Genomic DNA, 26,694 nt, shown 5'->3' on the forward strand with positions numbered 1-26,694 from the left:
AGGGTGAGATACTATATAAGAATCTAAGAGACTTCCATTATCAATAATGATAAAGTGATAGGTAGTGATTTGGACCATACAAAGGGAAGAATTCATTGAACAGGAAACATAAAATGTGAAAGAAAAAGAAAATTTAAAGAAGAATCAAAAGTGCTAATTCCTGGCTAAATTGATAATTCTGCTGCATTATTCATTAAGTTTGGTTTTTTTGAAAACTAAAATTATCCCATCACTATACTGCTTATTCCTCCTGACAACATAAAGCAAATAATAATACAAAAGTAAATAAGATTTGAATTATGGAGAACACCTACTGATGCTATAGCTTGAGATTAAAACACTAAATAATTGTGTCTGTCTGATAAGGAATACACAGATGGGCCTGTTATGCAACTGCAAATGGAGATCATATATTAAACCTGTGATAAGGTACCCAAATAGACATGGTATTTATAAATATTATTTATAAATGAAAGTTTTAAGATAATATAATATAGAATTGGGATATTAAAATGATTTATTACCTTGATAGAATCTTCCCTAGCCTTGAATAAAACTAGGACCGTACTAAGGCAACAAAAGTGTGCTGCAATAGAGAAGAATCCATTTCATTTAGAAGATGAAATGTAGATTTTCAAACATGTGGTTTAACAAGAAAGGTGTCCTCATTGCCTCTGTTGTACTGTCTCTTTTCTTTTGTTGGCATTTAATTTTACTGTTTCACTGTGGCAGACTTGCAAAATGTGTTATATTAAACTGTTAAAGTTAAAATGACATTTTTTGGCTTATTTTTTTAATTACTGAAGTCCTTTTTTCCAAAATAAATTCTGCCCATACCCTATACAACAGTTTTTCAGGCTTTTAAAAAAAAATGTTTGAAATTGATCTCAAAGCCATATTGACTCCACTCAAATTTCTTTGAAAAGGATCATGTAAATATGTTTATGTTCATGATGTAGTACAAGTACAGATAATATCCTATCTAATAAAAGAGTAATATAGTAATTGAGCATCACTCCATGATACACACAGCCAATCAGGAGGGAATATGAAAATTAGTGGGACAAAGATGGTGATTGCAACTGAGCCAGCTGGAGCAGGTAGGAGGCTTCGGTTGCCCCAGTGGTGGAGGAAATTAGCATATTACCCATGCACCAGGCTATACTAATAAAAGGGCAATATGCTAATTAGACTGGGAGACCTTCCAGGAGACCTTTCAGACATTATTTTGAACAAAGCCATGGTGGCAGGGCCAAGGTAGAGGCAGTTAGGGGCCAAGAGGGGATGGCAGTTGTGGGTGATCAAGCCAGTGGGGGGCTGTTAGGGGTGATCAGGCCAGCAGGGTGGACAGTTGGGGGCAAGTATGCCATCTGTGGAGGTCAGTTGGGGTGATTAGGCCAGCGTGGGGGGAAGTTTGGGATGAGCAGGCCAGCAGGGGGGTAATTGGGGGTGAAAAGACCAGCGGGGGGGGGCACAGTTGGGGGTGAGAATGCTGGCAGGAAGGGCAAATGGGGGTGAGCAGGATGGCAGGGGGGCAGTTGGGGACAAGCAGGCCGGTAAGCAGAGTGGTTAGGGGCAATCAGGCAGGCAGGCAGGAGAGTGGTTATGACAGTGGTCAGCAAACTGCAGCTCGCGTGCAACATGTGGCTCTTTGGCCCCTTGAGTGTGGCTTGGCGTTAGAACCATCTCTTCAAAATAGACCTCCCAGGCTGAAAACTGACTTCTGCGCACAGGCCACGAAGTTTCAGTCGCACTGTACGTGCACGTCCACACATGGTATTTTGTGGAAAAGCCACACTCAAGGGGCCAAAGGGCCGCATGTGGCCCGTGAGCCGCAGTTTGCCGATCACTGGGTTAGGAACCAGCAGTCCCAGATTGCGAGAGGGATATCCAACTGCCAATTTAGGTCTGATCCCACAGGGGTTCCAGATTGGAGAGGGTGCAGGCTGGGCTGAGGGACACCTCATGCATGACTTTCATGCACCGGGCCACTAGTTTTAGCAGAAAATGTGTATGTTTAACCCTAGGGAAAAAATAGAAAACTTAAATGAAACTGCTGAGGCAAAAGTAAGGTACCATAAATAAACAGGCATTACTTCCTTTATTTAGTGCTTGAAAAAACGCTTTTCTGAAAACCAATGGTTTTCAATCCTGCATGTAACCTGGTTATTACCAGGATAAAACAAAGATCTGAAGGTAATTTATCAAAAGGCTATAGTTCACTCATATAAAAAATTTGATGTTTAATGTAATGAGAATGGAGTTCATTTTAAGATGGAAAGATAACCTGGCTTCTATCACATTAGCTGTCAGTGAATTTAATTCAAGTAACATTTATTTTTGCAGTGATATTTCTTATTGCAAAAGTATATATCTCAACATTATATCCACTGAAATACTGGACTGGTGATATTGTTTCCCATAGGAGTTAACTTGAAAGCCTGAAGTCATCAGGGGTCACCATCTGGGTAATGGACTTGATATATTTTTCAGGAAGGGAACTGTCCAACATATAGTAAGAACTGTAGCTTTGACAAGCTTTGGAGTTAAAATACAAACTTACTAGCATTCCTTAGCCTAAAGGAACATGAAGCAAAATATGTAAGGGAACTGGTAAGGGGGCAAAATTGCTGAAAAAAGAAAAAGTATCTTAAAAATATATTACATGCTTTTGTCCTGGCATGATTTGAAACATGGCATTATCCATAATGGGCAGGACTTTATTTGTGAGACAGATTTCAAACTTTCTGAATAGGTTTATTTACTAGAAATAGGCAATAACAGCAAAAATTATTGCAACAAATAAATTTAGAATCCTTAGCTGAATATATTTGTATTTTGAGATGCAATATTTGCCTTACAAATATTACAATCTCAAACTTTACTTATATGTTTGTTATAAAAGCCATATTGGCTTTATTATTAAGTAGATTCAAATATTAACTATAAAAGAGTAGAGACAAAATACCAAATGAGCCCTAGCCGGTTTGGCTCAGTGGATAGAGCAACAGCCTGCAGACTGAAGGGTCCCGGGTTTGATTCCAGTCAAGGGCACATGCCCAGGTTGTTGGCTTAATCCCCAGTGGGGGGCATCCAGAGGGCAGCCAATAAATGCTTCTCTCTCATTACTGATGTTTCTATATCTCTCTCCCTCTCTGAAATCAATAAAAATATTTTTAAAAGAACAAATGATACAGAATTACATGGAAGATTTCATATCTGCTGACACTAGTGTCAGAATGGTATTCCAATAAGTTTAATTTCTGGAAAAGAATTTTTCCCAATATCCAAATTTTTCTTATTCAGATATTTTGAGGATAATTTTTGGGGCCAGTATATTTAAAAATATAGCTTTGGGTAAGGCTTTTGGACACCCTTCTACCAATTCCTTTCGATTGTTTGGGGTTATTCATATTTAATTTCTGAATTGTTTTGCCACTTTAAATGTTTTGAAATATTCTATTTTAGACCAAAAATGATAATAAAAGAGATGGAACAAAACAATACATCTATTAATTTTGCTTTAAAAAAGGTTTTTCAAGTACCTAGTATTTTTTGTTATATAACAATACATGAATGCATTATCATTGTAAACGATTCTAACAATACTATGAAAATGTTGAAGTTCTCCCAGATTCCCACTCTAAAGACCAATAGTTTGGTATTAATCCTTCCAGTTGTCTTTCTAAGCATACACACTCACACACACATATATATTTTAGGGGCCCAGTGTATGAATTTGTGCACCTTGAAAGGAACTGTGGGCCTCAAGGCTGTGGTGGGCACAGGGGTGGGTCTCGGCCTGGTCCCTCCCACCATGGCCCCTGGTTCCCTCTCTGCTGGCAGCCCTGCTCCTGCCCCCACTGCTCCAATGAGCTGACAGCACCAGCGGTGGTCGCACCCTCTCACAGTGCAGAGTGATTAGGGCCGGCACCAGAGGTGGGTATGAGCAGGCTGTCTCCATATGCAGGTGCTGGTGGTGACTACTGCCCCATTCGCCCCTCAGGAGCAGGGGGAGGTGGAGAAGCCCTCAGGGGTTATCAGAGCTAGTAGCCACTGTTTGTACCTGCTGATGGCACCAAGTGATCAGGACTGGCGCCAGGTGTTGGCAGTGTGTGTGAGCAGTGGCTCCGGTGCCAGCAACAGGTGCAAGTGTCAGGTGGGACTGCAGCATGCAGAAGCAAGGAATTTTCAATAACCACCAGAAGCTTGCCCTGATGACATCAACCGGCACCCTGCCTTGGTCTGGCACCCCCACTCACCTGCTCCATCATCCAACCATAACCAATGCCCACCATGTTTTGTGCATGCTCCCTGGTGGTCAGCACACATCATAGCAACTGGTTGTTTGGTTGTTCTACTGTTTGGTCTATTTGCCTATTAGGGTTTTATATTAATAGATATACATATATGGAGACACATATTTTCTTTACTTAAATAGGATTATCAGGTATGTATTGTTCTACAATGTTTTTCCTACAAATATTAGAGTTCTTTACATGTCAAAACATGTAGGTCATCCAGTAGTATGCTGATAAATGTTTAATAATCAGTTCTTTTGGCAAAAAAAGGTTTTATTTGTAGCTTTTGCTGATTTCTGGAGTGTTAATATACTTGCCATAGGCGATTTCAACTATCATTGTAAAGTCACTGAAGGTGGAATTGGTAAAATGTGTACAACCAGCTGCAGCACAGCACTGGTTAAGTCCTTATTCTCCCTTTTTGGCTTCTAATTTTGACATAAATTTAGATTTACAGAAAAGTTGCAAAGTTGCATAGAATTCCTGTACACCTGTCACTCAGCTCCTGCAAGTATTATCTTGTATCACCATAGTACAATTATGAAAAGTAAGAAATTAATAATGGTCTGATGCTGTTAACTGAGAGTTTTTCTATTACCTTTTTTTTTCTGTTCCAGGATCCTATTTGGGATCCCGCACTACATTTAGTTGTCATCTCTTTAGTTTTCTCCAAATGGATAGGTTCTGAGTATCAGGCCTTTAGATTCTTACATAGGGTTTCATAGTATCCCATAAATGGATATATTGATGGGGGGTGTTGTTATTCTTGTATCACTATAATGACAGTCATTATGTTAACAAGGTCATAATGAATTTGCTTGTGCATATCCCTTTATACACACAATGTGATTATTTCTTTAGTGAAGTTTCCTAAAAGAATACCTTGTTCAAGGAATATTCTCAATTTAAATTTTCTAGATATCACAAATTGCTTTGCAAAGCCACTTGACTACTTTATAATCCTATCAGCAGTGCATGAGCAGAGTACCACCTGACTTCTAGATGCTGAGTTATGTTCCAGGGATAGAAAACTGAGGAAGACATAATCCTTACTCTTCGGGTGCTTAATAATGATGAGTCCCAAATATAAATAGATATCTTCAATATAACATGGCAGGTTCTATGATAGGGTGCTAAAGAGAAACATCACATCTTTTTGTGAAATGTTCTGGATAGTCAAGATCAGCTCTGTCCAGTAGAAAAACAATGACTGGGAATTGAACCATGACCTCCTAGTTCATAGATTGATGCACAACCACTGAGCCACACTGGTCAAGCTAAAGTCCATCACCTTAACACTGAGTACAAGGAGGTAACTGCTGAGAGACTTGCAGGTGCAGCCTATGGAAATGTGCAAGAGATTCAAAGTATTTGATTAAGCTTGGCAATTGGGAATAGTGAAATAATCCATGTTACTTTAACTTTGTAATAAATTTATAATTTTATAGCATAGCTCTTCACACTTGGCTAAAACAAAAAAGATAATAATTATAAAATGTACAGAGCTTGGCACTTGAAGACCTTTTTTAAGGAGCGTTTTAGGGACTGCCATTCTTAATCAGCTAAAAAGACATTACTCTTGGAATATCTAAATAGGCATGCACATTCTGTTCAAACATTGAGTTTCAGAAAAGTACTCCCTGAGACATCTGGGTAGTGTCCATCTCAACTGATTGAGGATGCATATTTTTTATGTATGTCTTTAGGAAAAAAGAACTTTGACTTTGTTTGGGTCAGGGTCACTTATATTAAATCTACTATTACCAATAATTCTTACTTGTAGGTTTATAATTTTGGTTTCATTACTTTCTTTCTATTCATTTGTTGGTTATTTGTGACCAGTTTCTGAAGTTAGTTAGAGCACAGAGATAACATGATTATAAGTCCAATTCTTCTGTTTATGAGTTTTCTTTTTTTAAAATATATTCTTATTGATTTCAGAGAGGAAGGGAGAGAGAGAAACATCAATGATGAGATAGAATCATTGATCAGCTGCCTCCTGCACACCCCCAAATGGGGACTGAGCACACAACCCAGGCATGTGCCCTTGACTGGAATAGAACCTGGGACCCTTCAGTCTGCAGGCCAATGCTCTATCCACTGAGCAAAACCAGCTAGGTCTGCGATCTTTCTTAACACGCTTCTTGTCTGATCTACAGTCACATTGGGCTCTTTGGTGTTCACACATTCAATGCAACACTCAGTGTTTTGTGTAATTGCTTTTCCTTCCTCAGCTTGATATAATATAATATAGGTTCATGTCATTCAATTCTTGATTCAAATATTACCTCCTTCAAGAGTCCTTCTCTATCATTTTTTCTTCATAGCACTTGACATTTTCATTTATTTGTTTATTTTTTCCATTATATTAATTATATTATATTATATTATATTATATTATATTATATTATATTATATTAATTATATTATATTATATTATATTATATTATATTATATTATATTATATTATATTATATTATATTATATTATATTATATTATATTGTATTATACTAGAGGCCTGATACACGAAATTTGTATTGGCAGGTGGGAGGCTCAGCCCAGCCTGCACCCTCTCCAATATGGGATGTCTCAAGGGATGTCCATCTGCCCACTTAGACCCAATCCCGGTAGGATAAGGCCTAAATGGGCAGTCAGAGATCCCTCTCACAATCCAGGACTGCTGGCTCCCAATTTCTCGCCTTCCTGCCTTCCTGATTGGCCCTAACCACTCCTGCCTGCCAGCCTGATCACCCCCTAACCACTCCCCTGCTAGCCTGATTGATGCCTAACTGTTCCCCTGCCAGCCTGTTTGCCCCTAACTGCCCTCCCCTGAAAGCTTGTTCACCCTAACTGCCCTTCCCTGCAGGCCTGGTCACCCCCAACTTCCCTCCCCTGGAGGTTTGATCACCCCCAACTACTCTCCCTTGCAGGCCTGGTCCCTCCCAACTGCCCTTCCCTGCTTGCCTGATTGCCCAAACCTGCCCTCCCTTGGAGGACGGGTCCCTTGCAACTGCCCTTCCCTGGTTGGCCATCTTATGGTGGCGATCTTGTGTCCACATGGGGGCAGCCATCTTGTGTGCTGGAGTGATGGTCAACTTGCATATTACTCTTTTATTAGATAAGATAGAGGCCTGGTATACAGGTGGGGGCCAGCTGGTTAGCCCTGAAGGGTGTCCCAGATCAGGGTAGGGGTTCCTTTGGGGCGTGGGGAAGCCTGGGCATGTGGCCTGTGGTGGTTTGCAGGCCGGCCACTCCCCCCAGCAACCCAAGTGGAGGCTCTGGTATCTGGGATTTATTTATCTTTTATTATTGAAACTTTGTAGCCTTGAGCAGAGCCAAGCCTCCTGCTTGCTCCGTGGCCGCAGTCATTTTTGCTGGGATTTATTTATCTTCTATAATTGAAACTTTGTAGCCTTGAGTAGAGGCCTGGGCCCACCAGGGCAGGTGGATATCTTTGCTTCCTCCATTTCCAGGGAAACCCAAGCCTCCTGCTTGCTCCGTGGCCATAGCCATCTTGGCTGGGTTAATTTGTATTCTAGATCTTGATTAGCTGGTGGGCATGGCTTGTTGGTGTGGCAGGGTGATGGTTAATTTGCATATTACTATTTTATTAGATAGGATTATAATATGTTATATTATATTATATTTATGGAAATAGCTATATTATATTAATTATATCATGTTAACTGTCTGCCTGCTGAACCCACCACCTTCTCATATGGGTCCTAAAAGGCTGTAGCTTTTTAAAAATTTTATTCACTACTGTAAACTTAGAGAAAAATAGTATCTGATACAAAGGAGTCATTAAAAATATTTGTTGAATCAATAGATGTATATAATTTAATACTGCCCTATTTGTTCATTACTGGTATTCCCTTAATTCTAGTCAGTTGTGTCATAATACTTATACTGTGGTTTGGGGGACTTGCCTAAACAGTGTGGTTATAAACACATAGCAGAGTCTTGATAGAAATCCACTAGGAGCAAAGGACTCTATCTTCTTCATTCTCTAGCCAAGGCTGATATGCAACCAGTGTGTGTCCTTGTTAGACTATATTGGTTGTTTATATCAAATATCCATATTGTCCAGCCAGTACCTTTGCTGTTCTGGCTGTTAAATACTTTGATAGCCTTTTCCTGTATTCTCAGTATTCCCAGTGTGCCCAGATATGCTTTGAAAATCCTTGTTTAATGAATCAATAAATATATCTCATAGTGGAATTACTACCATATCTTTCTAGTGGTATGTAGGTATATCATAATTGTATTTATCGGTCTTAATATGAACAAAATGTTTTTTTTCTAATAGAACTGAAATACTAGTTATTTAGTTACTTCAGTTTACCCTGCATATAAGTACGGTTTTTTCATTCCTTTCACTACTCAGTATTTTGAACTTCAATTTGGAGGAGAAAAAAAAACAAGTAGCCTTGCCGTAGTAGCCATAGCTTGAAACAATTAATGTAACTTTCATTATATAGTTAGACAACTAGACACTAGAAACAGTTTGTTGTCTGGAGAAGACATAGTAAACTGAAACTTTATGCAGCTTTACCACCCTCAAAGGATATTCTACTAAATGTGCCCATACCTCTTTATGTGTCTTGATTGGCTAAAAAGCAGTTTATTTCATTTGATGGTGAAAATTAATCTTTAACTTATTATTTTGAAGTGATTCTCGGCCATGCATTTTCTCTCATTTTTTAGCACCATCAGGAAACAGGCTTAACTTAAATAAAGTATATAAAACAGGCCCCTTGATCTTCAAAATGAGAACTACTGTGCCTTTTGTTCCTTATGGCTCATCTAATTTGCAAAAGTAACTGAACCGAAGGAATGAAATGCATTTTCAATATGGTGTTTAATATCCATCATATTCAAAGTATTTGTGGGGCAGAATAGACTATACTTTCTATAAAACTGATCAACAGCTTTAAATGGAGCAAGTATGTTCAACCAACCATACTTTGAGTCTTTTGGCAAGATAATCTCAGAGGTGTCACAAACATAGCTTTATTAGCATGCTATATTGCACCTTACTTAGAACCACTATGACTTGAGTTTCAGTTGTTTCTAATAATTGCAAGAGACATTCATCAGGCAGCACTGACTTTAACTCAAATAAAGGATATAAACTAATAAAATGCTTAAATATTTAAAGGATAAATTAGAAGGTATGTATTAGAAATATCTTTAGCTCCAATTAAAAGTGGGTGAATGCTTTTCTTTGTTTTACTTTTAATTTATATTTACTAGTATTGTTGAAGATATTACAATGTCTGCTTTGGATTTTTGTTCTTGTTGTTGTTTTCCCCCCATTTACCCTCTTCTCCCTTCACCCACCTCTCTAAACCTTTGGCATACTATTGACTATGTCTATGAGCTATGCATATATGCATAAAAGTTCCCTGATTAATCTCTCTCCCACATAACCCTCACCCCCACCTTCCCTCTGAAATTCAATCTCTTCATGGTTCTAAGTCTCTGGATCTATTTTGTTTATCGGTTTATTTTATTCATTAGATTCCACATATGAGTGAGATCATGTGATATTTATCTTACTCTGACTGACTTACTTCGCTTAGCATAATACTCTCCAGGTACATCCATACTGTTGCAAATGGTAAGAGTTCTTTCTTTTTTATAGCTGTGTAGTATTCTATTGTGTAAATGTATTGTACTACTGCTTTTTGATCCACTCATCTGCTGATGGGAATTGGGGCTATTTCCAAATCTTAACTATTGTAAATTGTGCTACTATGAACATAGGGGTGCATATATTCTTTTTGATTGATGTTTCTGATTTCTTAGGATACATTCCCAGAAGTGGGATCACTGAGTCAAATAGCAGTACCATTTTTAATTTTTTGAGGAAGCCCCATATTGTTTGCTACAGTGACTGCAACAGTCTTCATTACCAATAGCAGTGTACTAGGGTTTCCTTTTCTCCACATTCTTGCCAACACTTGCCCGCTTATTGATCTATTGATGATAGCCATCTGACAGGTGTGATGTGATACCTCATTGTTTCGATTTGCAACTCTCAGATTATTAGTGACTGGGCATTTTTTCATGTCTCTTGGCTTTCCTTATGTACACTTTGGCTAAGTGTCTATTTAGGTTCTTTGTCCATTTTTTATTAGATTGTTTGTCTTCTTTTTGTTAAGTTGTATGAGTACCTTATATATTTTGGAAATTAACCACTTATAAGATGTACTGGCAAATACATTCTCCCACACAGTGGACTCTCTTTTCATTTTATCGATGGTTCCCTCTGCTATGCAGAAGCTTTTTGTTTTTATGTAATTCCATTTGTTTATTTTCTCCTTAGTTTCCTTTGCCCTAGAAGATGTATCTGTAACACATTGCTATGAGAGATGTCTGAGATTTAACTGCCTATGGTTTCTTCTAAGATTTTTATAGTTTCCTAATTTACATTTAAGTCTTTTATCCATTTTGAGTTATTCTTGCATATTGTGTAAGATGGTGGTCCAGTTTCATTTTTTTGCATGTACCTGTCCAGTTTTCCCAACACAACTTATTGAAGATACTGTCTTCACTCATTGTATGCTCTTGCCTCTTTTGTAAAATATTAATTGAGCATAATGGCTTGGGTCAATTTCTGGTATCTCTGTTCTGTTCCACTGATCTCTATGTCTTTTCTTTTGCTAATACTAGGCTGTTTTGAGTACATTAGCTTTGTAGTATAACTTGATATCTGGTATTATGATTCCTCCAACTTTGTTCTTTCTCAAGATTGCAGTGGCTATTCAGGGTCTTTTTGGTTCCATATAAATTCTTGTAGTGTTTGTTCTAAATCTTTGAAGTATGCCGTTGGTATTTTAATAGGGATTACATTGAATGTATAGATTGTTTCTGGGTAGTATGCACATTTTAATCATGTTGATTCTACCAGTCCATGAACATGGTTTTTTCTTCCATTTGTTTTTATCTTCCTATATCTCTTTTTTCAATGTCTTGTAGTTTTCTGAGTACAGGTCTTTTGCCTCCTTGATTAAGTTTATTCCTAGGTATCTTGCTTTTTTATTGCAATGGTAAATGGGATTTTTTATTTGTTTGTTTCTCTTTCTGAGAGTTCGTTATTGGTGTCTAAAAATGCCATCAATTTCTGGGTGTTAATTTTGTATCCTGCTACATTTCTGAATTAATTCATTAAATCTAGTAGTTTTTTGGTGGAGTCTTTAGGGTTTCCTAAGTATAATGTCATGTCATCTGTGAATAATAAGAGTTTTACTTCCTCCTTTCCAATTTGGATGCCTTTTAATTTTTTCTTCTTGTCTAATCACTGAGGCTAAGTCTTCCACTAATATATTGAATAATAATGGTAAGGACATCCTGTTTTGTTCCTGTCCTTAGGGGAAATTATTTTAGTTTTTGACCATTGAATATGATATTGGCTGTAGGTTTGTCATATATGGCCTTTATTATGTTGAAGTATGATCCCTCTATTTCTACTTTGCCACGAGTTTTTATCAGAAAAGGGTGTTGTATTTGTCAAAAGCTTTTTCTGCATCAATTTATATGATCATGTGATCTTTTGCCTTCTAATTTGTACATATGATATATCACATTTATTGGCCTGTGGATATTGTACCAGCCTTGCATCCCTGGAATAAATCTTACTTGGTCACAGTGTATGATCATTTTAATGTATTCCAGGATTCAATTTGCTAATATTTCATTGAAGATTTTAGCATCTATGTTCATTAGGAATATTGGCCTGTAATTCTCTTTCTCTGTGCTGTCTTTATCTGGTTTTGGAATTACGATAATGCTAGCCTGGTAAAAAGATCTGGGAAGTGTTCCTTCCTCTTGGATTTTTTGGAATAGTTTGAAGACGATCAGTGTTAGTTCTTCTTTGAATGTTTAGTAAAACTTCCCTGTGATGCCATCCAGACCAGTGCTTTTGTTTGATGGTGGTTTTTTTAAAATTATTATTACTGCTTCAATTTCATTAATAGTTATAGGCATATTAAAGTGTTCTGATTTTACATGATTGAGTTTTAGAAGGTTGTAGAGTTAAATGGTTTATTATCAGTTTTACTTGTTTTTTGAAGTAGGCCTATAGTGCTATGAACTTTCCTCTCAGAACTGATTTCACTGTGTTCCATAGATTTGGGGTTGTTGGGTGTTCATTTCCATTGGTTTCTAAGAAGTGTTTTTATTTCTTCATTGATCTCATTGGTAACCCATTGTTTAATAACATGCTATTTAGCCTCCATGTGTTCGAATGTTTTGAGGTATTTTTATTGCAGTTGATTTCTAATTTCATGCCATTGTGATCTGAGAATATGCTTGATATGATTTCAATCTTCTTGAACTTATAGAGACTTAGTTTGTGTCCTAACATGTGGTCTGTCTTTGAAACTGTCCCATGTGCACTTGAGAAGAATGTATATTCTGTAGCTTTGGGGTAAAATGTTCTGTAAATGTCAATTGATTCCATCTGATCTAGGGAGTCATTTAAGATTACCGGTTCCTTGTTGATTTTTTGTCTAGATGATCTATCCAATGATTTTGAATTCTGGCACTATGATTGTATTGCTGTCCATCTCTCCTTTAAAATCCCCCAGAAGATTTTTTATGTATCTGGATGCTCCTATTTTGGGTGTCTATATGTTGTTTACCAGAGTTGTATCCTCTTATTGTATTGATCCGTTTAGGATTATGAAATGGTCTTCATTGTCTTTTGTTATGGCTTTCACTTTGAAATCTATTTTGTCAGATATAAGTATTGCTACCCCAGCTTTATTTTTTTTTTCCATTTGCCTGAAAAAAATTTTTCATCTCTTCACTTTCATTTTGTGTGAGTCATTTATTTAGAGGTGAGTTTATTATAGACAGCATATATATGGATCATGTTTTCTTATCCATTTAGCTATTCTATGCCTTTTGATTAGAGCATTTAAGCCATTTACACTTAAGGTTATTATTGATAGTTATTATTTGTTGCCATTATTTTTATGGCTGTGTTCTTCTCTTTCACTCTCTTCTTCTTTTTACATCAGTCTCTTTAGCATTTCTTGGAGTGCTGATTTGGTGGTAATAAATTATTTTAGCCTTTTTGCTCTGAGAAGCTCTTTATTTTATCTTTGATTTTGAATGATAGCCTTGCTGGATAGAGTGATCTTATGTTCAGTCACTTGGTTTTCATCTAGCAAGTATACTTCATGCCACTCCCTTTTGGCCCAAAGTGTTTCTATGGAGATATCAGCTAACAGTCTAATGGGAGCTCCCTTGTAAATAAGTTTCTGTCTCTCTTTTGCAGCCTTTAAGATTTTTTTTCCTTTTGTCCTTAATGTTTCCCATTTAATAATTATGTGCCTAGATGTGTGTATTTTGTGGTTCATCTTGGCTGGGACTCTCTTTATTTCCTGAACTTAAGTGACTTTTTCCCTCACTATAAATTTTTTGCTATTATTTCTCCAAGCATAAATTTTCTCCTATTATTTCTCTATTCCTTGCTTGGATTTTTCTCCTTCTGGTACCTCTGCAATGCAAATTGTTACATTTCATGTTGTTCCAAATCTCCCTTAAACTTTCTTCCTGCTTTAAAAATATTTTTCTGCTCCAAATGGGTGGGGTTTTTTTTCTACTTTTTTTCTTCTAATTAATTTATTTGGTCCCTATATTCTTATAGACTACTCTTGAATCCTTCCAAGGTGTTCTTTACTGCAGCTATGTCATTTCCAATTGATTCTTATTTATTCTTTCAACCTCTCTTTTTATATTGGTGTAGCCCTCATTAAGTTCCTTAATATTCTTATTAATTTCCTTATAATTCTCATTAAGGTGCTTTTAGTTCTCACTTAATTTTTGAGCACCCTTATTACCATTACTCTGAATTTTTTATCTGACAAATTGCTTGCCTCCATTTCACTTAGTTCCTTTTTGGGTGATTCATTTTGGGGGGGGGTCATTTGTCTCCCCATTTTTTTCTGTCACTTTGTATTTGTTTCTATGTATTAGATTAAACTGCTATGTCTCCCAGACTTTGTGCGCAGTGGTCTTATGTAGTCATTGTTTTGTGAGACCCAGTGGTCCATTTTCTTAAATCTCCTGAGCTCAGGGCTCTAGGAAAGTCTCTTGATTCAGTTATATGTATTCTGTTGCAGTTGGGTCTTGAATATTATTGTCTCATTCATGGATGGAATCTCCTCACAGGCTGGCTGACTATGTGGCTCACCGCTGACCATGTCAAACAAGCTGTTGTGGAGGTGCAGTCTCTGGGTGTTTTCTGTCCTTCCTTGATATGTCTCCTCCTTGGCTAGACCTTAGTTGATAATTCCAGGTGAATGTTCTCCAATTTAGTTGTATTTCCAGTCTGGCCTTGGGATGAGTTGAACAACAGGTCTGTCTATTTAGCTGCCATTTTCCCTCCGTGGATGAATGAGTTTTAAATAATCTATTTGGCTGGCTTTCCTGTTCTTGGTTGCTAATTCATATACTATATACGAGTGCTAGACATACAAATTAGCACTTTTTATTCTGCCTAGACACATAAAGAAAAATATAAGATGTCTTATGAACAAATGCACTTATTTTTCTTTAGGTAAGATTTGTTTAATATTGAAAATTGCAATGAGAAAACAAATAAAAAGATTCCCCCAACTTCCGTCCTAGGAACCATTTTCTCCTAACATTCTCTTCCTTCTTTTACCCTAGTAACTTCAATTATTGCCTCTGTGCATATATGACTCTGCAGTCTTGCTCTAGCCTTAATATTTCTCCAGAACTTCAAGCCTCCAAAACTGTGTTTATTATGACTATCTGGATAACCCATCGATCCCTGGAACTCAGAATCTCCAAAGATGGATTCATTGCATTTCTCCCATACCCCATCCTGCCCAAAATCAACTAATTATCGATAATCACATGTCCAGTACTATTTGCAGCTGGTGCTCAGCTATATCTGGAGTTCTTTAACTATATTAATGGTTCTACCATAGTTTCAATTATGCAGGCCCCAAACCTTAAACATTTGGATTTCTTTCCCTCACTTTTTTTCTATGCCTACCCCACACACCTACACATAAGCATGAGCATGCAGGAACACGCACACACACAAACGCAGATGCAGAGCTTGTTGCCAAACATTGAGATAACATTCATGTAATTTCTCCTTAAGGAATCACCTTTGCTTTTGCACTGCCACTGCTCTATTTGAAACACTCATTCCTCACCTTGATTATTGTAATGCCTTCCCAATTTGTGCTGTTGTCAAATCTTTAGGCCTCATATTCATTCTTCTCCCCACTACTACAGGATTTATCTTTCTACAAAAGGTGCTCTGATGATATAATTTACTTGCCTAGAAACCATCAGTGTCCCCATTGCTATCAAATTAATCTTTCTAAAGTAAACTGATTGTATCACTCATCTGTTTAGAAAATAGCAATGCCTGCCTGTTTCCTAGTAAATAGAATCCAAATATCTTGTGTGGCATTCAGTGTCCTCCACAATAGAGCCCTAATCTATCCTTCCAGCCTTAACTTCCACTACCATCTACATATAGCTAAATTCAGACTCAACCCCAGCAACTTCCTTTACTTCAGAGACAACTCATGCATTACAAAGTCATATTTTGTACAACCTGCCTTTTTGCCCCTCCATTGTTGCCTCCTGTCAAAACCCCACACATCCTTCAAGTTCTATCATTATATCATCTGTGATCAGCCCAGCCAAATTTAATCTGCTATTCTTTTAATCCATTTTTTTAAAAAACCAAAAATTTCTTTTTCCCCCTCTATAGCAAACATTACACATATTCATTGGAGAAAAAAAAGATAATACAGAAATCATAAAGAAGATAATAAAAACCCTCCATCAGCTAGGCTTATCTGTTATCATGTTGGGATATATCCCCCAGCCTTTTTTTTCCAGACATGAACACATTTACACACACACACACACACACACACACACACACACACACACTATAGATTGTACTATTAATACTATTTAGTAGCCTGATGGTTTTCATTTGATGCATTATAAACATTTACCATGGCATTACATAGTCTTCTGCAACATGATTTACTAGCCATGTAATCTTATATTATTTATAATATCACCATTATTTAATTAATCTCTTTTTTATGAATACTTTGATTGATCCTAACTTGGTACTAGTTTTTAAATATTACAATAAATAGCTTTGTAATTTGATACACATTCATAGTAAATTCATCAAAATTTTTGAAAGAAGGGTAAGCCAAGTTTTTAAGATATTTTTTAAATATATTTTTTATTGATTTCAGAGAGGAAGTGAAAGGGAGAGAGACAGAAACATCAATGATGAGAGAGAGAGAATCATGGATCAGCTGCCTCCTGAATGCTCCACTCTGGGGATCAAGCCAGCAACCTGGGCATGTGCCCTGACTGGGAATCAAACTGTGACTTCCTGGTTCATAGGTCAGTTCTCAACCACTGAGCCATACTAGCTGGGCTAAGATATATTTTTTGAATAGTGCCATAGTGCCTTCCCAAAAGGCACTTTTAAAAAATGCTACTATCAAGCCCTGGCTGTGTGCTCAGTGGTTAGAGTGCCAGCATGCACATCAAAGGGTGATGAGTTCTATTCCCAGTCAAGGGCACACACCTGGATTACAGGTTAGATCCCTGGCCCCAGTCAGGGTGTCAACTAATCAACGTGTTTTTTTCTCTCTCTCTTTTTACTCTTTCTTTTCTTCCCTCCTTCCATCTCTCCTCTTTCTTTCCTTCCCTCCCTCCTTCCTTTCTACTCTTTAAAAAAAAATCAGTGGAAAAATATCCTTGTGTGGGGATCAGCAAATATCCTATATAAAAAAGAGGTAATATGCAAATTGACCATCATTCCAACATACAAGATGGCCACCCCATGTAGTCAAAGTAGCCACCCCCATGTGGACACAAGATGGCTGGCAGGGGAGGAAAGTTGTGGATGATCAGGCCAGCAGGGGAGGGCAGTTGGGGGGGACCCAGGCTGCAGGGGAAGGCATTTGGGGGGGACCGGGCCTGCAGGGGAGGGCAGTTAGGGGGGACCAGACCAGTAGGGCAGGTTAGTTAGGGGTGACCAGGCTGGAAGGGAAGGGAAGTTAGGGGCAATCGGGCTGGCAGGGGATGGCAGTTAGGAGCAATTGGGCCAGCAGGGGAGCAGTTAGGCATTGATCAGGCTGGCATGGGAGTGGTTAGGGGTAATCAGGCTGGCAGGCAGAAGTGGTTAGGGGCAATCAGTCAGGCAGGCAGGCAGGCAAGTGGTTGGGAGCCGGCAGTCCTGGATTGTGAGAGGGATGCCTGACTGCCCCTTTTGGACCGATCCCACCAGGTTCAAGCCTAAATTTGCAGTCAGGCATCCCTCGAAGGGTCTCAGATTGGAGAGGGTACAGGCTAGGCTGAGGGACACATACACACACACATACACACACACCCCTCCATGCACGAATTTTATGCACTGGGTGTCTAGTAATAATATAAAAGAATACTATCCAGCTTCTAATCCTTAAAATTTAATAATAGCTATTTAGAAAAATAGCTGCAGGTATGATGTAGATATGTATTCCAAGTTGGTTGGACTAACTATAAGAAAACTGATCATGACATTTTTAGGTTCAAAGGAACAGCTGGTTTAGAGACCTTCTCAGTGAGTCTGGAATAAGTTCATGTATGGCTTGTTTTCTTGCAGCAGTACATTTGTTCGGCCTGACTTGGCAGTTGCAACCAGTTGAAGGACAGCTCTATGAAAATGGAGTTAGCAAAGGGAACAGAGGGACCGAATCCATGGATACTACTTACTCTCCAATTGGAGGAAAAGTTTCCGATAAATCAGAGAAAAAAGGTACAGTGATCAAAGTGATGGGTTGATTATTGATTACTTTTCATCTAATTTGGTAATTAGAACCAAATCTGGGATGGGTTAACTTCACATTAAAATTCTCGAACACTTGAAAGAGGTATTCTATGTGGACAGAATAAATACATGTAAATGCCTTCTGAAAGCAAATTTTCCTTTCTCTAGTGCCTTGAGTATAAACCAATTAAACTTTTCAAATATGTGGCAATTTTAAAAATAGATAAATATTTACTAGATGGAGATTTCAATAGAATGGAAATTGCATTTCACATATAACTACCCTGAAGCAACATGGGATTTTGATTAAGTTCTCTGTGCCCAATCCCAGCATTTATATATAACATTTTACAAAGGGTATATGGAAATTTCTTCTTTTTATAATAAGAAAAAGCCTTTTTATGCTTAATATAAAGTGAATGTTTATGTCAAAGTGTGGGGACATGAATTTTTTTCTAGTTAGGGAACATGAATTCTTCCTGGTTAGAGAAAAGAAAAAAGCTCTTTGAGTACTGAATTGTTAAATTTAAACAACATAAGCTTGAACTGCCTGACTTATTTACAATAAATGCCACAATACCAGCACTCCCAACATCTTAGTCACATTGAATGAACTTAGTATCCTATATAATAAAGAACTAATATGCAAATGGTCATCACGCCCTCATACCATCACACTATAATGGATCAGACACTCAACACTGGGGAGAGAGGAATGGGACCAGCCAGGCATAAATGAGCTCATGAGAGAGGAATGGGGAACAGCCAGGTTGCAGCCCAAGAGAGGGACAAGCCACCTGTCCTGTAGTCCCGGGTGTCAGTGGCTGGAGCTAAGGCTCGGGAGAGGGATAAGCTGCAGTTCTGGGAGTCAGCAGTCCTGGGAGCCAGCAGCTGGGGCTGTGGCCTGGGAGAGGGACAAGCTGCCCACCCTGCAGTTCCAGGTGCCTGCAGCTGTAGCCCAGGTGAAGCCACCTGCCCACAGTCCCCTTGTGGCTGTAACACCCCAGGGGAAGCTGGCTCAGGTCCTGGTGCCTGCGGCTGGCCAGAGGGATGAAAGCCTGGGTCCCGGGTGCCTGCAATCGGCTGGAGGAGGGAATCCTGTGTCCCAAGTGTGGGGTGAGGCAGAAGCAGTTAGAGGTGATCAGGCCAGCAGGGGATCAGTTAAGGATGATCAGGCCAGTAGGGGAGCAGTTAGGGGAGATCAGGAAGGCAGGCAGAGGTAGTTAGGGGTGATCAGGCAAACAGTCAGGTGAGCGGTTAGGAACCAGCAGTCCCAAATTGCAAGAAGCAGTCGGACATCCCTTGAGGGGGTCCTGGATTGGGGAGGGTGCAGGCTGGGCTGAAGGACCCACCATGCATTAATTTTATGTTCCGAGTCTCTAGTTAATATATAAGCATTGAAAATAGCTGTAAGTTTTTATTATGATTTCTCTTGAAATAGGATTCAGTACAGAGGAACTCTAGCCATGTTCAATCCAAAAAGTAGATGTTGGAAACAAAATTTATAGCCTGCACTATCCTAAATATTTTTATGATATCATATACATGGTGTCCCCAAAAATGTATGCACGCTTTAACAACTGATAGCTCTTACATTTTGAAAATGAAATGTATTTTAATATGTACTTCCTTCACAATTATTCCAAGTCTGTATACATTTTGGAAGACACCCTCATATAAGTTAATGAATGATCCAAACCTACCCTCAAAAAGCTTACAATTTTATAGGGGTAAGAAAGTTTTATTTTGGTTCACTAGTTCCAAATAAATTATTTTGTAGTTGTTTGGGTTGCCACTCATTACTTGTGTTTTTTTCATTTCTTTGGGTGAGGGAAGGGGGTCATTCATGGGTTTTGTTCTGTTTTATTTTTGTTTGCTTTTGAAAAAGTAACTGGCTTTGGTCTGTGCTTCAGTTAAAATTACTACTCAGGTTTAGGAAAATGTTATGGTTTATTTTAGTTTTCAATTCATGATGCAGTTTGCTTTATTTAGAAATATTGTTTCTATCCTGGACTGACATTTCCTAACAATTTTACTGTTGCTATGAGAGGGGCTGATGGTTAGTATAAGGGTCACAAATGGCAGAGGGAAGGGTCTCAATACATTTGGTCTTGGACTTTTTCTCCCTTCTCTCCTACTATTCAATTTCTTCTTATCTACAAGTACAAGAGCCACCACTTGGTATCATTTCTTGCCATTCATACTGAAAATGATGAATTATCTGTTTGAGGAAATTTAAACATTCAGGATAGCTGAAGATTATCACATAGCTTTGAAAGGCTTCAGCCAGGCCTCCCCAAGATGTTCCATTGGGCATGTGGATTATTTTGAGCTGAAGGCAATTGAGACCCTTCAGCCTCAAGAAAAATGTTTACCTCTCCCTTAGAGATTTAAAATTTGTTCTCCCTTAGAGAATTTAAATTTGAGGCCTAGCTCATAATATGAATTATCATCAGAAATAACTTTTTATGACCTATCTATAGGGCAGAGCAAATGTCTAATTTCTGAACATCTGCTCTTCTTGTCATGCTGCAAATTACCCTCTTCCCCTCTGAAGCTTCAGGGCATCTTACCTCTCTCTCCCTTAGCTCAGTATATCATACACCTTGCTTTCCCTTATGTCTCTGAACCTTTCCTATAGCTAGGGCTCCCATACATACCTAATTAATTAAATCTCGTTATTTCCTCTTGTTAATCAGTCTCATGTAGACTTAATTATTAGACCAGCCTAAAGAAGCTAGAAAGGAAATTCTATACACCTATATTTTTAATGTGGTGTGAAAATTTTCATAAAGAAAAATATTTTTTAAGTTTCTGCTCAATTATATCAACACATGGGCTGGCCAAACTGATTTCAATTTAATACTTTATTAAGACAATTCATTAATAGTTAATGCCATATAGGCCAAGTTGTTATGTTAAACGTATCTTTCATGGAAGTCTAAGCAAAACCTTAACTATAACTATACATTATCCTTTGCTGTATTAGTTCTTCATTATATATTACTTACCAAGTAAAAACAGTGCTTCTCTTTCATATGCTATGTGTATATTAACCAAACCTTGTAAAAGATGTAATATAAGGCGATTTTCAATGATCAGATGTCTCCTTTTGTGATTTTCTAGCATCACACCTCCCATAAGCTTGTCTTAGTGCTGCTGTATGAATTAAAATATAAAACTGAAAACCAGATCATTCTTTTTACATTGTTTTCTTTATTCTCCTAGAGAATTTGGCATTGTAATACTGTAATTAAGAGTCTGGACTCTGGAGTCAGACAGATCTGACTTTGAATATTGACACTGCCATTTATTGGCTATCCAATTCCAACTGTTAATTCACACAACCTCCCTGAACCAGTATTCTCATCTATAACATAATAATAATAATAATAATAATAATAATAATAATAGTACCTGTCTCATATAGGGGTTTCGAGGAATAGTGAGACAATGGAAGTAAAGCATATAGCACAGTGACTGGCACATTGTTTTAGTTAGCAGTAATTATTATTGGGCCAAATGACTGGAAAATGACTTTGAGTTTATTGACATCCTATTAGGCAGACCCTACTTTCAAACTGGCATCAAATTTTCCATAAACGACAGCCTTCCTGGAATTTAGATGTTTCTTTAAAGTATGATCTCTACTTACTAATTTAATATCTATTATATTTTAATTTTTATCACCTTTATCATCAGAGTAGTAGAATGGAAAAGTAATCAAATTATACTGTAATTGGTTCTCTGTTAACTGTAGTTACATGTATCTGCTTCACATTAGGAAAATAAAGAATTTTCTCACCACTTAATTTTCCAAATGAAAGAAAAAAATAATATTTTATGATAGACATTGAGTATGCTAAAATGTTTTCATTTATTTGAATAATTTAAATTTAATTTCCAAAAGAAGATATAAATCACAACCACATTTTGGATCTACCAGAAAAATCAGTTGTCTATTATTTGATAAACATTTATAGAATTGAAAGAATTGTACTAAAACAGCCTGTACTACCTTAAAATTTTACAAACTGCTCAAAACTAACTCTTTTTTAACTGCTAAGCATTATATGAAAACTACTTTAAACAAAGAGAAGGATATGAACAAATAATAAAAGATATATCCTAGGCTTGAGTCATGTAGTATCCACAAATTGAACTAAAAATAATTGCGATGTAATTTTTCAACAAGCATACAATGTTAAAATCTTAAAGATTAGTGAGTCCAACATTCTTATTTAAAGATGAAGAAACTGAGGTCCAGGCAAGTCAAAAACACACAGAGAAATCTGGAACTAGAACCCAGGACTTGTGGTTTCCCCTCTTCTGTTTTTTTCATCTGTTCTTAAAATAATATAATATAATTAAATATAAATTGTGTTATGAACTGGGAAACTTTCCTTCTTAGTTCTTCTGTTTGTTCAAATAATTGAAACAACAGATTAACAGGAGAAAATAAAAATTTAATACATAGGCATGGAGAATTTATGTAAGCATGAAAATTCTAACGACAGGCAAAATGAGGTATATATGTCATTCAGAACTAAGGAGGGGTCAGTAAGGCAATTCACAAGGAGATAAAAAGAGGTAATATTTATTAAACAAATGTATAGTGGACTATCTTGAAACAATGGGACACAGAAAGGACTTTGATCACTTTAAGGTTCCTCTCTCTCCAACTGTATCTGGTATTTCAGCAGGTTCCATCAAAGAGGATTGGTTTGTGTTTGGTCTTGACCCTCAGTAAACAATAGAGTCCTGTGCAATTCTTATGAGAATCCTGAGAGAATGGACAGATAGCTTTTTCTAATAAGTAATATGGGAAAGTGTTTTTTTAACTTAGTTATTTTTGTTTGTTTTGTGTAACCATTTCATAAAACAGAAAAGGCTGGAAGAATTTCAGGAATGGGGAAAGGTTAAGGGGATTTCTTAATCAACACTCTTTTCCAGGAGCATAGGGCTTACTGTAGGTAAGGTATAGATAGCGTTGTATCTGAATAAGGAGCACGCTTATTAAGTAGTTGAGGGTACTGCATTCCTGCAGGTTGATTCCATAATAGAACACAGTGAACATGAAGAGTGGGTGAAGAGACAGAGAACTAAGAATACTAAAGACAGCCTTTACTTCCTTTACAATTTTTGCAAAACGCTGGCCTTGCAGGAAACTGGAATTTCTTTTGAATTTATCCTACAGATCTATCTCCATGAAATTGACAAAAAATGACATTTTCTATTCCGTGTCTGCTGAATATATGATCATGTAAATAACATATTTTTGTAGCCTGTCATGAAGATGCTTTAGTGAAGACCAAGTTAGTGACTATAGCTTCACACTTCTTGGCTCCGTCTTCTAATCTTAAAAATACAGGAGTTGGCTCTGTAGGAAAGGAAAAATCATTTTTTCTCTACCCATTTGGGTTACTGGCTAAGATACCTCCCTTCTCCCTCACCCCTGTAATAAAAGCACTGAGAAAGAAAACAGAAGTTTAGTAACATGCATACCTCTTGTATACATGGGAAATGTGCAGGCTAACTGAGTAACTCTCCACCATCATCTTAAATACCATCTCCAGCTAAAGACAAAAAAAAATGTTGGAAGGGGGGTAGGGGGGAGCCAGTTATGGAAAATTATAAGACAAAGCACTGTAAAGGGAGTAATGTTGTTATGTAGATTTTAAGTCATTTACTTCTCTATCTATAAGAGTTTCTAGAAATTTAGAATCATCTTGCACTTCCTGAAACAGAGAAACACCACTTATAAATGGAGATTTCCCTTATTAGCGTAAATGTCTCCTGTAAAATGGTAACTTCTGAGTTTTCTGAGCTTCTCCTATGTAAGCTACCTCTTTTCAGCTCCCAATAATCCTTATACCTCAGAGACAAATTTGGGGGTGGCAAATTATGCTCCCCTTCAACAAGCAAGCCTTTTGAATGTGGTAGAGGGACAATGAAACACTTTTTGCAAATTACATCCTATCAGGAGATTATAACTATAGAATAGATAAGAGCCACATTTCTCTTGATAACATGGAGGGAGGGCAGATTCCTGCCACACTTCTCCTTCCCTTCCCCTTTTATTTCCTCATTCTCCATTCTCTTCCCAGCTGCTAAGGCTTTGACAAATGCTGGGTGAAGCTCAGTAGGACTAGCTCATGCTAAGGTGTATACATTGTGAGTCAGTGAATTCAACATCTGCCATTAAGGAAATGTAGTTAGCTATTCAAGTAAAAGTAGATGTATTTTTGCAAAAAAGCTATACTCCTGGAAAATGGTTGAACTGTATATTTGTAGAATTTGTAAACCACACTTGCCATTTAAAGTACTTGTAGAGAATTCTGTTGTAATTCAAATAATTAATTCCCAGTTTTATGCCTTATAAATTTGGATTTTGACATGTATGTAACAATAACAGTCTGCACTTAGAGAGCATTTACAATTTCAAAATACTTCAATAGTTTTTATCCACATAACAGTTTTATGCTGTAGCAGCTAATTGTTAGCCTTGCTTTACAGTTGAAAAGGAAAACACAAGAAGGTTAAGTGACTTGCCTTCCGTAATAGACTTTAACTACAGGCAGGGCTGAGATTAGAATTCAGTCACTCCTTACTGTTAGCTCAGCACACATTTTTGTGTCTTTTAAAAAAAATTTTTTTTCTAAAGGCCAATTGTTTTAGAAACAGCTGTCTTGATTAAGGATCTCAATGCATATAGTCAAATACATATCCCTTCTCTAAGAGTACTTTGTAAATCTTATATTTGCAAAACCAAAGATCTAGGTTCAGCAAACACTTTTTTTCCTACTTAATACAGAACACACACACACACACACACACACACACACTGCTTAATTTTTGGCTTTTTAAAAAAACCTACAACCTAATTACAGGCAACTTATACAATTTAATAAAAGGAAGATAAATGATCCAATAAAAAAAAAATGGGCAATCTTTTCGAAAGAAGACAGAAGGAAGGCCAAGAGACATTTGAAAACATACTCAAAGTCAATAATTATCCCAAAGATACAAATCAAAACGACAATGAGGTACCATCTCACACCTGTCAAAATGCCTATTGTCAACAAATCAATAGAGGACAAGTGTTGGTGAGGATGGGAAGAAAAAGGAACCCTAGTGCATTGTTGGTGATAATGCAGACTGGTGCAGCCACTGTGGAGAACAGTATGGAGTTTCCTCAAAAAACTGAAAATGGAACTCCCATTTGACCCAGTAATCCCACTCCTAGAAATATATCCCAAGAAACTGAAAACACCAATCAGAAAGGATATATACACCCCTATGTTCATAGCAGCACAATTTACAATAGCTAAGATTTGGAAACAGCCTAGGTGCCCATCAGCAGATGATTGGATCAGAAAACTGTGGTACATCTACACAATGGAATACTATGCTGCCATAAAAATAAGGAATTCTTACCATTTGTAGCAACCTGGATGGAACTGGAGAACATCATGCTAAGTGAAATAAGCCAGTCAATGAAAGAAAAATACCACATGATCTCACTTTTTTATGGATAATAAAGAACATTATAAAATGATGAACAAAAAGATAGGTACAGAGACAGTGAAACATCAAACAGACTGTCAAATTACAACAGGAAGGTTAGGGAGAGGTGCGGGAGATAAGAGATCAACTGAAGGTATTAGAAATGAAAATTAATTTTCTACAGTAAAAATTTTCTAGATGTAATTTACTTACCAAAGGACTTGTATGCATGCATATGAGCATAACCAATGGATGCAAAACACTGGGGGGGGGGGTGAGGACATCTATGGGAGTAGGGTGGATGGACAATGGTAAGATATGTGCACGTATAATACCTTAATAAAAAATGGAGAAAAAATAAAAATAAATAAAAACCTACAACCTAATTACAAAGGAGGCAATTTATGCAATGACAGTTGTGGACCTCGAATAAGAGGTTGAATTCTAAATTTACTTATAATCTTTAGTAGATAAAAATTCGCTTATTTCATGATACTATATCATAAGTCAAGAACTGCACCAACCCCACCCAACTAATGATTGTGTGTTCAAATGGAAGAATGTCCCGCAGTATAATCCTGTGGTTCTCCAATATTGGCTCATAGGAATGTGGATATTAAAATGCACTCAGCTACCTTTGAATCAACCCATAGTTTCAGTATATTTTACTTAAGGGGTATTAAAGCCCAGGACATTGTGGTAGAATTGGGAATAATTCATACAAGCACAACAAACCACATTAATAAAATAGTAGTAGTGCACTAACAAAGACAACAGTGTTGAGAGTGTAACATTATTTTTAAACATTGATGGCAAATTACAGTAAATGTTTCCTATAATGCTATATAGATGTTTTCTAACACAAGGTTTCAGGGGGCCTAGCTAGTGTACCGCAGCTTGTTTTCAACTATATTAAATCACTTTATCAATATACTTCAGTTTTAACAAAAGCTTTTCTAAAGCATGCTGGAGACCTTACTTCTAAAACAGAAAGTTCACTATGCTAAAGGCAAACTTATTTATGATATAAAAAATTC

General features: G+C 37.2%; 1 protein-coding gene across 5 annotated transcripts in view; it reads left to right on the top strand.

Annotated features, from left to right (window-relative positions):
- Positions 1-26,694, top strand: part of TENM1 (teneurin transmembrane protein 1) — a 915,501-nt gene that overhangs the window by 593,539 nt on the left and 295,268 nt on the right. For 4 of the 5 annotated variants that reach the window (XM_084870761.1, XM_084870762.1, XM_084870764.1 and 1 more), the window contains one exon: positions 17,987-18,139. In XM_084870761.1, coding sequence (XP_084726887.1) covers positions 17,987-18,139 — 153 coding nt within the window. The remainder of the gene's footprint in view (positions 1-17,986; positions 18,140-26,694) is intronic. The other variant, XM_084870765.1, reaches the window with a different exon arrangement.

Source organism: Pipistrellus hanaki, assembly GCF_964339955.1.
Source record: "Pipistrellus hanaki genome assembly, chromosome: X".
Lineage (NCBI taxonomy): Eukaryota > Metazoa > Chordata > Mammalia > Chiroptera > Vespertilionidae > Pipistrellus > Pipistrellus hanaki.